The 17,482-nt window shown below is 40.1% G+C and overlaps 1 protein-coding gene across 2 annotated transcripts in view; it reads right to left on the bottom strand.

Moving 5' to 3' along the window:
- Nucleotides 1-858: 858 nt before the first annotated feature.
- Nucleotides 859-17,482, bottom strand: part of IPO8 (importin 8) — a 70,307-nt gene continuing 53,683 nt past the window's right edge. The window contains exons 21-25 of one of the 2 annotated variants that reach the window (XM_019489376.2): nt 16,897-17,117; nt 9,093-9,298; nt 7,306-7,530; nt 5,847-5,963; nt 859-4,264 (exon numbers count right to left, since the gene is read on the bottom strand). In XM_019489376.2, the coding sequence (XP_019344921.1) occupies nt 4,248-4,264; nt 5,847-5,963; nt 7,306-7,530; nt 9,093-9,298; nt 16,897-17,117 (786 nt within the window). In that variant the 3' untranslated portion in view covers nt 859-4,247. The remainder of the gene's footprint in view (nt 4,265-5,846; nt 5,964-7,305; nt 7,531-9,092; nt 9,299-16,896; nt 17,118-17,482) is intronic. The other variant, XM_019489377.2, reaches the window with a different exon arrangement.

Here is a 17,482-nt window from a genome sequence, read left to right as displayed (position 1 = left end):
AGTGCACTCTTACCTCAACTTTTAGAAAAGATAAATTCAAAGGGATAGAAGACACATCTCCAAGTACATTTTGGGATCTGTAATACTTGTCCATATTAGGAACTAACTATGGAAGCACTGTTTCTCTCATGCTACAGTCAAGGAGGGTGTCGGTATGTTTGTATTGTCTGTGTTTGACAAAGGAGAGGTATGACTCTAGAAACAGGCACTCATGATCAGACCAGGCTGCACGAGACCCACAGCTATAATCTTTTAAGACTTTGTTTGTTGTTGTTGTTTTTTTACCTTTCTACCCATTCTGAACATCCTCTGAGGCTAAAGGTTTGATGGAAGATACCAGAGAGAGCACTAAGGAGGCGTGCTGTCCAGAATTCATCAAGCTAACAAGGGCCTCAAGACACCTTGTAGGGCTCAACAATCCTACAGTCCTAATATCTGCTGTTGTCTGTTAATAGTTTATGTAAGCCATCAGTCCACCAAATAGACTGAACTTTTCCACATGGACAAATGGTAAACTCTAAAGGAGTAGTAACTCCTTTAGTTCTATAGCTCTCTCACCAGAAAAACCCTTTTCCTTCTGAAGGAAAAAATGTCACATTGTCACTCTGTATTGTATTGTTGACATGTTTGGTCTCAGACTTGGCTATAACATGTCAATTTTAATCAGACTGTAGACACGTTTTCTCTAGTCAAATACTCTGCTTTTTTTCCTGGAGCTAGTCATTATAGTTATAGGTTTTGCTCTGTTGTGATAGCAGACCATGTTCTTCCCCTTTCAGAGAAAAGACACCAGAGTAAAAAGAGAAAACCAAAACTTCTGGTGAGTCTTATTTTCCTTTTAAGAACGACAGAACAGCATTTGAAATTCAACACCCAGGACCAGTTAATTTTATCTGAAAAAAAGAAGCTTATCATATAAATTAACACTTGCTAGAATTACCTACACAAAGCTAATTTAATACATAAGCTCCCATGGCATCCATATAATCACTTTCACACATCAGTGAGCATGGGCACAGGGCAGTACAAGTTACTGGTTATCAGCCTTTGTTTTATTTTACAATACATTCATAAGTCTCTGCATTTTCAAAGAGAATTAGATCATGCTCAGTTCGCTGTTGCTGGTATCTGATATTTTGTGGTTACCTTGGCTTCAAAGACAGGTCCCTTTAACACACTACAAGCTGGACACAACTCAGGAAAAGCCCCAGACTCCTTTACCTATCATGATCATATATAAATGTACACATATCATGTTAAAACAGAACCACATGTAAAGGGGGAAGCTAGAGGCCCCATAAATAATCTTCAATGAAATCCCTTTTCAAAAAAGGAATAAAATAATTAATGTTTGCTTTTGCCAGGGGAAACATTTGCTCATGAATCTCTTGGGAAAGGGAGAGCTATTAACCCTTTTCATGCACTGTCCCCTACGACATCGCCTCTGACCCAAACTGTGAAATAGACAGCAAAGATTCCAGACACCACACAGCAGATCAAAACCCACTGAAAGAAACATCTGGATGAAATTTCCTTGGCATTTCATTTGAAAAGTATACAAGAAGCAGAGTTTGGGAGCAACCAGGGTTCAAGTGGGTGGACATAAAGATGCCACTATGCAAGAGTTGATATCTGCTTGAACATGTTACTTCCTAAAAGCTAGCTTGGGACTATGCCACTGTTTGAACTAGCTTTTCCCTCCTGTGTTCTGGCAGGGAGAGGGCTTGAAGAAAATTTCCCTTACAATCTACCATTTCATAAATAAACAAAGAATTATACTTGCCTAATCCCTACTGAGGGGAAAGACGCTTCTCTTGTCTATTGTGGGTAGGGAAATCAATGCCATCAACTTCTGAAGAATGTTTTTAAAATTTGTGAAGAAGGTTCTAGCTTCCATGGTTTCAAAGAAACTCAGATTAAATTGAACCTAGAGTGATGTAAAACTGTCCTAACACTGAAAATAGACATTTCCCGGGCTACATTTTCAAGTGACAAATTATGTAAGTGCCTGATTTTTAAAAAAGGATCAAGCATCTGTCATCTGATAATGAAGCCTTTTTAATGGTCTCGTATTGATCAGTAAAAAAAATTTGTCATTTTTGAAGATTCACACTCCCATAGCTTTCAAACTTTTCTCATGCTTTAGCAAAGGAAAAACATGTCAAAAAGTCACAGCAATTTTCATATCTGTTATTCAGAAACCTGGATACAGTAGTGAAAAACTGAAAGATTCAAGTTATTTTTACTTGGCAGCTGCTTTGAAAAGTCGGTAAAAGCTGGAGCAGAGGTCAGCTCTGGAGTGCACCTAACACAAGGCTCAGGAATGGGTAAGGTGGTAGAGGACCTTCTACCCCAGTGTAGTAAAGATCTGGGGGCAGAAGAGAAAATGCTCTTTTTCCAGCAGCCAGGTAAGAGAGGGCTTCAGATTTATCAGACATCTACAGCCTAGAGGTTAGTATAAAAGATGAATGCTGTGAACAGGATCCAGGCCTGGCACCTTCTCACCCACTGCAATAGCAGAGGTTGTGGTGAAAGGGGAAGGAGGGGCCAAGTTTTTTCACGCAGGCATTATTCCAGACAGAAGGCTCATCAACTCTACGTGTTAGTCTCCGGTTAACAGTTGTCTGGTAAATATTTTGGGGCCCTGAACAAATGAACGTGCACAAAGACACAAAATCTGAACTAAAGATTCTATCTCCAATCCTCATTTTAAAATGCTTAACCATTTTAAGTAACGCTATCATTTCACCTTGTTAACTCATCAGTCAGAGTAAAGGGGGTTCTATGCAAATCAATATTTACTTGGTGTCTGGTTAAAGACAAGTTTTGCAAACAAATAAACAAACACCCAGTTATACATTCCGAATATATGAGACTAATCTTTTAAACTCAAAAAAATTAAACAGGTGACCAAATGTCAACACAGGGTAGGAAGGGCCACATGGAATGTAGAGCAGAAATTCACATATACAAGAGTAAGGATTTGAAGGGTTTCCCCCACTCCATTAAGATAAATTATTGCTCTAAATGTTTTGGACTCTATTTGTTCAGTACTACAGCTGGAATGATGAGTTACTAAAAAAAACTAAAAGGAATTTCCAGGATCCCCAAATAGTTCACGTGACCATACTCTGGAATAGACTCCCAGTGGACACCTACCCTCGAGATCTTCAAAAGGAGACTGGATACTCACCTTGCTGGGGTTATTTGACCCCAGCAGTCTTTCCTGCCCAGAGCAGAGGGGCTGGACCCGATGATCTCACACAGTCCCTTTCAGCCCTAAACGTCTATGAATCTGTGTGAATCTGTAAAGCTCAGTATTTAGCAAGAAACCTGAAAATACAAAGGTGTCCAGCAGAACATCTACTTGCAAAGGCTTGATCACTGACACCATTTGTGGAGACGGAAGTTAGTATCAGTGCTGGTCTGGGATCAGAATCTGCAAGGTCATGAGTGTCATTACAACTCAAAATGGGTACCTTCAGCAGACAGATTTCAAGGACACGGGCTGAGTTGGAGGCTAATGGAAATAATTTAAGAAGACTGTAGAAGATCTGCATATTAATAAGAACCCTTGATACCACCAGTGTATGTTTTACAATTCCCAAAGACACTTCCCAACACAAAGTTTTGCATCAAATAGGGAAGCTGAGATTACTTTTTTTTGAATCCAGCAATGTGTATGCCACTGACATATAACTAAGTCATGTAATAAAAGGCAGATAACCGGAAAACATGAAACAAAGGCTTACAGTGTATCTAGAAATGTCCTTACACTTAAAAAATTACAATGCGCTCTAAAATTCATTTGTTCAGGCAATCCATGTACAACAGAAGGCACTGTTATCCATATGAATCCAGCAATTCTGCACGGCAAAAACCTGAGAAGTGCAACTCAATTAGATTCAACCGGGCCCCTCCCAGTCATTCAATTTCCTTGAGGACAGGACACTTTCTTTTCAGTCCATCGAATTAAAAAAAAAAACACCACAAGAATTTGTACATTACAGTAGCTGGTTAGAAAGAGCATTCTGGTGGGGGAAGTGCACCACTGTATCCCAGGGAACCTTCTGCAGCATAACATTACCCTCCCCTAACCACTCAGAATAAGAATGCAATGATGAGACCCTTCCCACAGTCCTTTACAGCTTCTCCTTCAGTTGCCACCAGGAGCACTTCCACCAAAGTTAAATGATGGGATGAGTCCTTTGTTGTCAAATGTGTAGCCACTTTGTTGTTCTATAGTCTTAGTCTCTAAAATTGACTGAAAGAAAAAAAAAGATATAAAAGTGGTTTGTGTAGGGCAAATCTCTCTCTTCTACACAGCCCTGCTCAGAAGATTATGAATCAAACTCTCTCTGCTGCCACAAAAGCTTCAGTCTTAGCATGCAGTTGCAGTGATAAAAAAATATAATCTACTACTACAATTTTACATATAAACACAGACATGTAGCTCTAAACGGAGACTGAGAGATGACTTAATTGTAGAATAACTATACATGACATTACTCTGCACAAGAATTTATTTCCAGCAATGCATGTCTCTTTTTGTCTATTTATTATGCATAAGTACTTTTAGTGGCAAAACGTTAAATGCATTAAATATACTATGGTTTATCATACTCTTGAACACAGGGATAGCTAACAGTTCTGACAGCCTTAATCGACTCTCCACTTAAACAATCTGAATCTGAAAATCCAGCTCAGACCCTATTTAAAGGGTTCCATCTGCCAGAGAGGAGTCAACCTATTGAATGAATATAGATGAACCTGCCTCAGGCAGGGGGTTGGATTTTTTTTTATTTAAATCATATTTTTTTATTTAATCATGTTTTTTATTTTTTAAGATACTTAAAAAAAAACATATAAAGATAGTTTTAATTTATGATAAAGCTCAAAGATATCATCATGGAATAGGGATAATAACTTCTAATTATATACTGTTTGAGACAATATAGTCTTGTAACCTTTTTAGAAGTTTTATATATAGGTCACAACAAGCCATGGGCTGTATCAGGGGCCCAATATTATGGGGTTCCCAGAGGCTCCTCTATAGATTAGTAAAAATCAAACAAAATCACTCTACCCAATGGGACTTAATGCTCAGTTGAGAAGATCCCATTAAGCATCTCTGTAATGCTTAGTTTCAGTTCTCAAACTGTGGATCTGTGTCTCCAGAGATCATAGGCAGACAAGGTACTTTTATCTAGATGTGATATCTTTCATTGGACCAACTAAATAGTTGGAAAAATTGTTCTTTGTAAGGTTTTGGACACACACACCCTTCTTCAGGCATAGGGAGAGTTTGTTGTCTCCAGAGATAACATCCTTGCTGACAGCAGTATATGGAGATGAGAAATAACAGATCTGATTACCCACAGCCTTCTTGTCTCTCTGCAAGTCTGTGTACACACAGTCAAGCCCTTACCTTTCTCTAAAAGTGCAAAGTTTCAAGAAGTTAAATACAGGATATCAAACAACAGAAATGTTTTTGTAGAAAACAATTAAATTGAGGCTTCCTGACCAGTGATTTAAACTGTGGTTTAAATCATGATTTAAATCTAATTTAAATCAAATCCATCCTGCTGGAGGTCCCTTCCAGCCCTACTTCTCTATGATTCCAACACAACCTCAGAGCAGAGGGACACCACAGGAATACACATAATTTATAGTTAAGTTTTATCTAAGACCCAGGCTCAACAGTATATACGGATGCATGTTATATAATGCATGCGTGTGCATGTCCAGGACTGCATATAGATGTGTTACAATTATATAGGTAACACTTCTATATGCAGTCCTGGAGTCCCTACAACACATAAAATAGCCCCAGAAATATGACTGACCTGCTGCATTTCGCCGCTGTTCTGCCAGTGTGTAAATTTCTTGAAGTTGTTTCTTCTGATCATCGCTAAGTGGTGCTGTTAGTGAGTGGTACCAGGCTGCATCCCGGCTCTGCACCGCTATCAAAAGAAGGAGTGGATAAAGAGTGATTACCGATTTGGAGGAGATTTGGCCTGATTCAGTGGCCAAATATCTGAATCCGAATCGGGAGACCCATTAAAACGTTCAAATCGAATTTGAAGCCTCCGAATCGATTCGGAAAAGATTTGGAGAGATTTGGAGATTCAGATCGGCCCCAGCTCCCAGATACCCTGCTGAACTGCATTGCACCCGCGCCATGGGGCAACTGCCATGCTACGCAGAGGGGCTCTGCCACAAGCCCTCAGAGGCCCTGATCCCTGCTGCTGCAGCCGGTGTGTGGAGGTTTTTTTTTCTTTTAAGTGCTGGGGGCTGGGCTGGGCCGGGGATGGGGCCAGGCAGGGCAGCCATGGGGGCTTCTCCCACGGTTCACCCCCACCCAGGGAGAGGCAGGCACAGCCGGAGGAGCCACAGAAGAACCTGCAGCCGTCCAGCTGTGCCTGCCTCTCCCCGGCAGATACAAATCTCAGAATCAGTGCCGAATCTCTGATTCTGATTTGGCTGAATCGAATGGGGACAGTGATTCAAATCACCAAATCGAATCACTGTCCTCTGAATCAGCCGAATCCAAATCTGAATTGAATACCTTCCTATTCGCACAGGCCTAATTACCAGCCTACACTTCAGAAGAACATGAGAGAGACAGGAAGAAGAAAATCATAAATAAAGATAACTGTGGGTGCATCTACACATGACTACAGTAATGTAGCATCCGCGGGCAAAACCTGTGATGCCACAGCTATGTTTCAGTAGCAACGCACTCCCCCATTATAATGCATCGCTATGGCGAAGTAGTGCCTAAAAATAACCATTCATGAGAAAGTACTAACCTTTAGTACTTCCAAAAGGGAATACTAAAAAATGGCGCAGTAACAACAACACCATAGCTATACTCTATTCAAAGGACATTGTTAAATAGTTTAGGGCCATTCACTTACATTTTTTTCCAAAGTTGTAAAAGAAAACATGACAGAGTCCCATTTTCAATCAGAACATTAGTTTGATGTCTACAGATCACTGAACATTCCCCTCAGTATTCACTATCCAAAGACTCCAGGGTTACATTAGAATAAGAGAGTTAAAAAGTGAAGCTGACTAGCAGAAAGTCTGATTTTTCAAACATCTAAGCTAAGGGACATTCAAATAGGAACGGCAGCTTAAATGATGAAGGAAACACACAAACAAGCTCATCAGTTATTTTCAGTTTGGGTAATCTAAGAAATTACATTAATGTAAGTAAGGCTTTTACAAAATGTTTAACACAAAGATGCCTCTATACTGGTTTATCATAGTAGAGCAATATGTCCACTGGAATGTACATACTTAATAGTGCTTGTGTAAAAAACTGATATTCATCTACACCATTCTCAAGGTCAAGAGGGGTACTGAATCCTTCTAGAGCAGTCTCTTCTAATGCATCTTCATCCCAATCGTCATCGTCATCCTCATCATCGGCTTCATCCCCTCCTCCGCCACCACCTCCTCCATGATTCTCCTGCATTGCCTGGCCCACTTCATTGGTCTCCTCTTCATCACTTGGGATCTCTTCTGTAAACAGGTTAATGTGTTGGGTCTTTTAAATAATGCTTACATGAATTACTTAAATATTAAGAAACAAAATATGTCTGAAGGAGCCACACTTAAAAAAGAGAGAGAGAGAGAGAAAAGAAAACCCGGACAAAGGAATTCCGCATGGTATTTTATACAATTTTAAAGTTACCTTTTTTTTTTTTTTTTTTTTTTTACTAATAATGCTTGAGAAGTCTGAAACCTAAAAATTGTTCTTATAAGAGAACTATTTTGTGCCTCTGAGAATGTTCAGGAACTTGAGACTTTTAACAAGTTTCCTTTTTTATATTAATAAAAGTAAACTGTCATTTTACTGTTTAGTAAATACAGTAAATAAAGATTCACATGGATTTTATAAACAGATATCAGGTAGAAAGAAAAAATGCCCATCAAATTTATTACCTAACAACCTTCACAGTGCTTCTGTAATTGCACATTCACTCAGTTTTGATAACCTAAAAATGTTATATGAACACAAGCAAGGATTTCACAAAATAATTAACACAAAAAGAGCCTCTTTACTGGTTCACCATATGAGACCATTATGTCCACAAGAATGTACATACTTAATAGTGCTTTTGAAAAAAATGGATATTCATCTGTATTATTCTCAAGCTTAAGAGGATAGTTAATTTAAGTGCGCAACTCAGGACTACCATGCCTGAACTATGATTCCAAATATTGCTAACTGACTTAAGATAAAGTTTTTAGATAAAACTGAAGCTAAAAGCATGTTTCTCTTTTGTCAGCTGGACAAAATATGTTGTGTTGGCAATGGGGAGAATGATTTGGAAGGCAAATTACAAGGCACGGAGTTTAGGAGCACACAGCCAGTGAAAACAACTATGTAGTTACCATACTGAATTCCTGAGCTGTAATAAAAGGAGGCAGCTCAACTGCAGCACAATCACGTCTGCAATGGTTACTGTCTAAATACAATTCACTGTAACCCTTCCTAACCTGAGACGCTAGCAAATTACACATATCCACAAATATCTGTCATGTAAATCTTCCTCAGGAGCAAATTCTCTCAATTTCATGTTTCCCCATCCCAGTATCCCTGGTTATCTTAATCTCTGCCTTGCAAATCTACTCACTGCTTGTGCCAGCCTCCATCTGGGGGGAAGGACCCTTCCAAGTCCATTAACCTTACTCTTTAAACTGCTGAAAAGGAAGCTACTAGGGACTGTTTCTTTCCAGGGACCAAGAATGTTGTTACTATAGCACTACCAAATTCCTGCTGGCCTGTGAGTGAAAGGCTAGGTTTCTCTTACATACTGGTATACAAAGCGGGTTCCCTAGTTCTGCAGGTTTTATTTTGAAAATAATACTGCTCTTTCTGGAAAGTTGCACGTACATATTTAGAAAAGGCTTTGGCATTAACATTAGGAGTATGGATCAATTCAAAAGAGGATACACCCGGGAAACCAAGCCATAGGTAATCCAGCAGACTAGCTAAAGGCTTACAATGAATGGCAATTTCATATGCCCTTTAAATTAAATCCAGACAAAATACACTATGTGAAAAGGAGAGATTTTACCATTGTCTTCTGCAATGTGCTTTTCATCTTTAGCATGCTCTTCAGGTACTGTGACCTCGCGTGATGCACACACTTGCTTTAATCCCAGAAATAAGAGAAGGATTGAAGGAACAATCTGAGCAGCCACAGCATCTACTGCAGGGGGCCGATTTTGCAACTCCATTAGGATGCTTAGGCCTATTATACACATCTTCCTGTCATGGAGTCTAAAATATGAAAATATAAAATATAAGAAAACAGACTGGCTTAATACAGATATACAGACAAGACAAGCAGTACTGGACTGTACAGCTTAGAGCTATTTAAGCCAGTGGTGCTCAATGTTTTGCATGCTGTGGGGCTGGTTTACAGGCTTGATCAGACCCCACACACCAGGACTGGACCCCACACAGCCTCAGCTGGTCCCTGCATACTGGGGTCAGGCCCTAGGGCCCTGTGCTACCCCCATATACCCAGATTGAGCCCATACAACCCTGTGCGCCTGTTCAAGTACACAGGGCTGTGGTCTGCAAGGCTCCCCATGACCCAGGGGCTGGATCTGGCTTGCAGGCTGGGTGTTGAGCACCCTGGTTTCCAGCTACAGGTGAAGAGAAAAAATGGGTATGAACTGGCCATGAATCGTTTTAGGCTGGAAATTAGAAGGTTTTTAATCCTCAGAACAGCAGGGTTGAAGCAGCCTTCCAATAGTGCAGGCAAAAAATCTAACCACTTTTAAGATGGAGCTTGATACGTTTACAAAATGGAGTATAAGACATGGTTGCCTGCAACAGAAAGGAATTGGATCCAATGACCCAGAAGGTCCCTAACATGTCTATGATCCTATGTATTAATCAACAGTTCCAAAATACATAATTTCCCTATCTAGTAAAATTGGGTGCCCACCTCTCAAGCCCTGGCCACCTTCCTACAGCCATTGAATACTATTTCTGAACACAAAGAAATGTAATGCTAGATAAATATGTTTTAATGACAATGTAACTTATCTGCCTTTTAATAAAGCATACAATATAAATCATCATCATTAAATAAAACTGGAAAACTAATGTGAATTGGTTAGATAAGAAGTGTCACATGGACTGAAAACTGGTAAAAAGACTTTTAAACAAAGAACAATAGACAGCAAGATACTGATTTAGGGAATGCTGTCAATGAAGGGCCATAAGGTCTGACTTTATTAACAGTCCATAAGAATGGCTAAAATAAATTTGTGCCATGAAGCTGAACAATATTACAAAACCCAATGAGATCAGAGAAACAAATCAGTGGTACTATTGAATAGCTCCTGTTAGCTGCATGATCATCCTAAAATTATTTTCAGCAGGTAGAAAGTCATCCATGATTTTGGCAAAAACTTTTGCTAGCATTATAGGTTTTTTTTAAAAAATGGAAGGATGTGTGTGAGGTCTGGGGAAACCAGATATGCATTTGAACCAACGGTGCAATTCAACTTACAGGTGAACAAGCATTTTACCCTCCATTAAAAAAGATTCAATTTCATTTTCCATCAAAGATGTAACATGCCATGGTATTAAGTTATAATAGGCATCAAACAATACAAGTAGTTATGAAATTTGTAAAGATATGATACATTAAGTGCTTATACAAAACTGAGGATTTTATTATTCTCCTTACTTTGCTAGTCCCATTAGGGCTTAGTGAAGCAGTTCCATTCTCTGAGTAGTAGTAAATAGCAATAAACTATTTAAAGAGAGCAAGCACTGTATTATGACCACACTAGCCTATCCAATAGAAAACAAAGTCAACCAGCATATCGAGTTATGTGTTTTGCCTTATTGGGTTTGGTCATTTCCCTTAGTAAATTTCTCAAGGAAAATAATGAAGCTGAAAAGAAAGGTGAAGAGTGTCCTCTAGCTTTAAACTTTTAGGATTTTTATCTCAAAAAAAAAAAAAAAAAAAGGAATGCAAGCTAGAGGTGACATTAAGAAGACAGCTGGACTCCTGGGTTCTATTTCCAACTTTGTAACCAGAAAAAGTCATCTGGCCACTCAGCACCTCAGTTCACCCATCACTAGAACACATTTACCACCACACCCTTTATAACATTCAGAACGTTGCAAGCCATCATATTTGCAAAGCCCCTGCTCATTAGATTAAAAAGTGCAGATAGTGCATGTAAATGAATATAAATGCAGGTTAGACAAACCTATGTCTAAGATGGTTTAGAGAGGGATGTTCCTTGCAAGACTGATAACCTCCCAAAGTCCGTTCTAGCTATATTTCTGTATGGGCAAGGTATAAGAGCTTAGGAAAAGCAACATGAAGAGCACAAGTAAGATCAGAAAAAACACATGAACTCTGCACACCTCTCCTGATATTCTTATTTATGTTTCTAGGTAGAAGCCTTGACCAAAGCTCTTAAATCCACACACAAGGTTTATATTCGCCAACATGATACTGGAAAGCCTGGGAATTTCTTCTGTTAATTTTAGTATCTGTGCACCAAAGTAGTAACTGTCATGTGGCACTGTATTTTATAACAAGCTTTAATGCTTTAAAGTCATACAATGTCAATATTAAAATGCAAGACAGAAAACAAACAAAGATGCATACAAACTATAGTAAATAGTGTCTTTCCTTCTTTCTGGACAGCAAACGAGAATACAGGACTTAAGTACTGCCGAGAGGACTGAGGTACTGCCATTTAAAATAGATTTATTATTAGAAGTCCATATGATTTCCCAAATACCAATGGCTTCTGCTTTCAAGCATTTAAACAAGCAGCTGCAAGAATGTGCTCTTGGAATCTATTGTCTTTTTGGAGGGATCAGCAGGATAATAGAGATATCAATGTCCACCTTTAGTGATCCTGGGGCCAGAGGGAGAGGTCTTTCTGTCTCCTATCTGCACAGACAATTGGCATGTTGCTTAAATTTAAAGTTCGGCACTCTGCTATACTAAGGTAATACCAAAAGGGCCAGAAAAACTGAAAAAAACCCAAATAATCTGGTTTATAGTAGGTACGGAAGGATGTTCCAGCCTTCTGCCATTTTCCCCTCAAGAGACCACCTCATTTTAACAAACTTGCCGTTTGCGCGAGGGAACCTGAACACAATTTCCTCCAGTGTTTGTGACTGTTGACCCTGAATCGGTCACTTGGCTACATAAAACAGTCTTCCTTACTATTCATGTACTTGGCTGCTTTAACAGCACTCAGGCTAAACCAAGGAAGATAGAAACTCTTATCTTCACATCAGCACAACACACTACCCCTTTTAACAAGCTGTGTGTGGTCTTCCTTATCAGCAAGTCCGTCTGTAGCAAAAACACTTGATCCAGTAACAGACAAAAAGAGCTTAAGGATCTTTTCTACTTTAAATTGAGTCCCAGGTAATTCAAAAGAAAATCACTAAGCTTTTCCTGTACTAGCCCCTTTGTGCTAAGGATGAAGATGGTTTCAGTCACACCAATTCATTTTCTTTCTGAGCTGCAGATAATTAGCCATTTCCTTCAGGCTACAGAGGTGAAACCAGCTCTGATTTCTTATAGCAGAATTTATGCTAAAGAAATACAAAGTATCAGTACTTAAAGTATTATGGATGGATTAAACATGGTTTCTTTTGAAAATTCAACTGGGATTTTAGCACTGACTTCAATAAAACTGGGACTTCATATGACACTAACTTTTTAATCAACAACTAAACCTTCCTATTCAGCCTGCGGAGAATTCACTCATTTAACTATCATTTTCAAAACAAGATTGTCTTCCTTTTCACTGTAGAGTCTATAGAAGAATCTTTAATGTCAGAGTAAATCCTGGTCCTACAGAAATGTCTCATTCAAATTTCGAGGCATCAAGGAAAAGGTGACAAATAATGGGACACAAACAGTTCTACAGGTTCTCTCAGCCCCAAGCCCTTGTTCAATCTTACGTAGTTCTAGAATACAGCTTTCAATCCAAATGAACACAAGGTATTAACACTCAAGCCTGTATTGTATCTACTCAATCCAAGATAGTTTTTGTCCCCAGTCAGCATACGGGGGGGAAGGGGGAAGAAGGCTCATCTTGGGATTCAAGTACCTGCTCGGGGCAGGCACTGGTTCACTTCCAGCTTTGGCCCCAGACTCGGAGCTGAACCTGGAGCTGAGTCTTCTTGCCCTAGGCCAGAATGGCTCATTTGGTGGGGGAGGAGGCTCAGTACTGGGAGGAGTGTAAGGGACACTGTGGGCGTGAGGGTGGACCTGCAGCCTGTCTGCCCCACTCCTACCCCCATGTCTATGTCTACATGCTCATCTCATGCCCCCAACCCCTTTACTTCTGTTCTGGTACCTCCAGCCCCAACCAAGTCTGGAGCTGCTGCTGTTTCTCCCTGGCTAGGCCAGGGCCACGCTGCTGCTGACTGCCCAGGAGGAGCAGAGCTGCAGCAGAAGGTAAGGGAAGGCAGAAGCATTGGGGGGGCAGGACAGGCAGCAGGGGTCAGACATGGAGGAGGGCAGGGGGGAGACAGACAGGGACTGGGGAGGCAGATGGTGAGGGCAGGCAGAAGTGGGGAAGATGGGGATGGGGAGGCAAAGAATGAGGGGTAGGCTGCAGGGGTAGCAGGGGGTGATGGAGGTAGGGAATTGGGAGTAGGCACAGGCACAGAGGGGTAGGCAGCAGGGAGGACAAGCACAGGCATGGGGAGACAAGGGACAGGGGTCTAGCCCCTTACCCCTTGTCTCTGTTTTCCCCTCCACAGCAGTGCAGGGAATGAATTTAAGATAATCTTCCACTAGTTTTCCATGTATAGAACTTAGGGTTGGGTATTTCATTGGTCATATAATCAGTCAAAAATTGTCAAAAATTGCCAATGGGTCCAAATAATACACAGAAAAAACATAAATTTTCCATGAAAAACGTGTTAAGAAAACCACAACATTGTAGTTTTTTTGTAAAGTTGCTATAATCTTTGACTGGTCAAAAAATATGCAGTCAATTGACAATATTTGACCTGTCAACTGACCGGCTTGCCAAGCCTAACAGAATCTAATAATTTTTTTTTTTTTTTTGGGGGGGGGGGGGGGGGGGAGGGGGTAGAATTCTTAAATTCAAAGTCACCTTGGTTTCAGGTAAATACGGCAATATAGGGTTGATCTCTCGCATTCATACAAACCTTATGATGCATTCTAATCCATCTACCCCAGCATTATTGAGGGCAGTGTTGCTCAAACTTCTGGCTCTTTGGCATGGGGCCAGTCCATGAGTCTGATCCAGCATGGGGTCAGCACATCATGTCAGTCCATAGGCATGGAGGACCATGGTCCATGAAGTGACTCCCTGCACGGGCACAATCTGGCTCACAGGGCCATGTCATTTGGCCTGCAGGGCTCCCCCACAGGTCTGGAAATTTGGCAGCTGGGGAATGGTGGCAAGATGGACTGTCTACATAGCTCCAGTTTCTTGTGCACATGCATCTCATGAGCAAGAAATTGGATCTTTTGGGAAACTGTCAGTGGCTTGCACTCTGCATGTCCCTTCGCTCCTTTAGCCTGAGGGCATAAAGGATACAGCAAATCCTACTGCTCCTCAGTTCCTTCATCAGTAGAGAAACCCAGTAAAGGACTCCACAAAAGCAAGAAAACGCGGCAGAAGATGTGAGCCATGCGGACAAGGTACCTCAAGCAACCACGATTAATGTAAAGTGACTGACTGTTATTTCTTTTTCAGTGAATTATTCATATAGATACTATGTCTGCTCACAAGCAAGCAGTTATTTCCTGGCTTGAAGATGGGTAAAAGAATCCTATTTAAACTAACACTACTGGACAACTCTACCAAAGTGGGTGTCCAAAGACAAGTGTTTAGTGAACGTGTGGTCTGATCATCACATAGCAGTGCTGCAAATTTCAGAAACAGAGACCATGGACAGACTAAGTGCTCCAAGCTCCCCTCAAATTTGGAATGCTTCAAATTCAGTGCCACATAGACATGTGCCTGTGATGGAGCCCTGCTGCCTGTCCCCTCTGGAGAATCCCTGCATGCCTCTTTTGGCCTCCATTCTCCAGAGCTCATCAAGGACACTCAAGTGCATAGGAGAGCACCCACTGGCTATTCATCCCACTGTCCTGGAGGACCGAGCATCCCCCCTGATATGGTCCAAGGAGTGTACAGGCATCTCAAGAAGCACTTCAAAAGGCAGTGCTTTAAAGAGGTTTTTTAGGATTATCATTTTTGAAGCACTTTGGCCATTTTATAAGTGCTTCTTTAGCCAAGAACATTCATATATTCACTGTTTGTGGTGCTAAAAGGAGTTTGAAACATTTGAAATCTTATGTTTGTCCAGGGCCAGAGATGATTTTTAAGGAACAACAAAAGCTTCCTGAACTCTGTGGATCTAACTTGAATAATGCTTGGCAGGACCTCATAGAGTTGGTCTTCTCAAAGTCCATCTAAATGGTTATCCTTTAGCCCTAACCCTTACCCTATCTGCAAGTATCACGAGTACAGGAAAATTCCTGAAAGGACTTGTCCTGGAAAGGTAATATGATAATTACATCATCAGCATCAAATCATAATGTAAGTATCAGGACTGGGAAAGAATTCTAGGAGTTGAATAGGCTGATTCAAAATAAATTCTGCTAAAATCTTGGGTAGAAATTCAGGGAAAGGACTAAATTTATTTACCTCTGTATAATACCATGTAAGGTGAACCAATCAAAATAACATGAATTCACCTCACCTCTAACTTAGAATTATGACTACTAGAAGGCAGTCTTCATAGATAGGTCATATAGTATGGGTCACTAGGCACATATGAGACTATTAAGCCTATTGATGTTTTGCTGAGTTCTCAAACAGGCAGGGGCTCCTAAACTGGAGGAAGTAAGTATGAGAACCTTAAGAAATCTACAATTTTAGATTTCTGCAATTACTAGAGTAAGAAAATGTTACAGTCCTCATAAGGAGGGTGATACACACACTGGCTTCTTGGTAAAATATAATGTTCTAACTGACTGGAAGGAAGGATGTGAAGCATTTCAGTATGTAATGGAATTTAGACTCATGACTTTTCAGGCAACCAATGAGCACAGAGCAATGCCCCAGTGCATACAAGATACTGATGTCACAAACCTATGAAGGCAGTTGATGGTAGAGGAAACAGCATGCAGGATTTTGGGGGGTGGGACCGAATAGGTGCTAGTGTAGGAAAAAAACAAACCTACATGGAGCAGTTTTAAAATAGAGCTTTTAAAAATTTAGAAATGAAAAAAAAATTGTATAATCACTTTATATATTAGGGAGAAAACCAACCATTTCTCTGACATACTGTTGGACAGCTCTATATTTCTGTAATTATTCTCAGTACATTATGGGATCTCTCTTAGAGAAAATTGGTCTATAATATACAGGAACTTGGGGAAGAATCACATCCTTAAGGGTATGGAAAAATGATTAAATTGAAGTGAGTGAACAGGAATCAGGGACTTATCATAGAGCAGATGATGTATGGTAATTTTGTGCGTCTGTACTTACCCCATCTGTGAAAGTTAAACCAAAGCAAACTTACATGGAATAGTCCCCTGGCCCTTTGTGTTTGTTTTAATAATGGTTTATCCATAACATAAGCATCTAATGCCACTAAACAGTTACTATTCCAGAAAGCTAGCACACAACTCAACAGAAAAGAAAAAGCTAAATACATGTATGTCACTTTAAACTGCCCTACAGCATTCCTATTATTTAAACTAAGTTTGGGAATTTAATCTCTTGGATCAACATAACTCAGGACTCAGAATAACCTTGCAAGTCAGCCTCTAAGAAATTGTAAGAAAGAACTTTTAAAGAAAAAAAACCCTAGATACTTGCCCAAGAAAACAATCAGTGTCGTTCATCCATTGGTTTATAAACTGCGCAGTGATAGGCTCAGGGTTGTGCGGAAATCTGATGTTCTCTAATGTGTGCAGAAGTAGGTCAGGATTGTAATAAAGAGCAGCTATGGCAACCTGGAGACACATGGTACGAAGCTCACTTGTCTTAACTCCTCGGGTTAGCCGCTCTAGTACAGCTTCTACAAAGAGTGGGATGCACTGGGAACATAATTAGTAGAGGAAAACAAACAAAACATTAAAAATGCTACCAGGTTGTACAACAGATTAAATGCATTTATTAGTCTCAGAACTGCTGAAAAGAAGAGGCACTAAAATTCTGGTACTGTGCAACTTATGACAGTGTGATATATACATTCCTTGCTATAAACACATCTTATATGCCTCTGTTTTTACACTAATACAACTTCCCCAAAACAACTAACATCTGGGACAGTGTAAAAGGACTACTAGCACAAAAAGTGAATATTGTGGGCAGTTTGGTAGAATTTCTTTTAGTGTATATAGAAGCTTTAAGAAAGGATTCAAACAGTTACTTGTTTTTTAACCAAGTCAAAAATGTATGT

The sequence above is a fragment of the Alligator mississippiensis genome, chromosome 4 (assembly GCF_030867095.1).
Source record: "Alligator mississippiensis isolate rAllMis1 chromosome 4, rAllMis1, whole genome shotgun sequence".
NCBI classification, from domain to species: Eukaryota; Metazoa; Chordata; order Crocodylia; family Alligatoridae; genus Alligator; species Alligator mississippiensis.
This window is presented reverse-complemented; position numbering and strand designations above follow the sequence as displayed.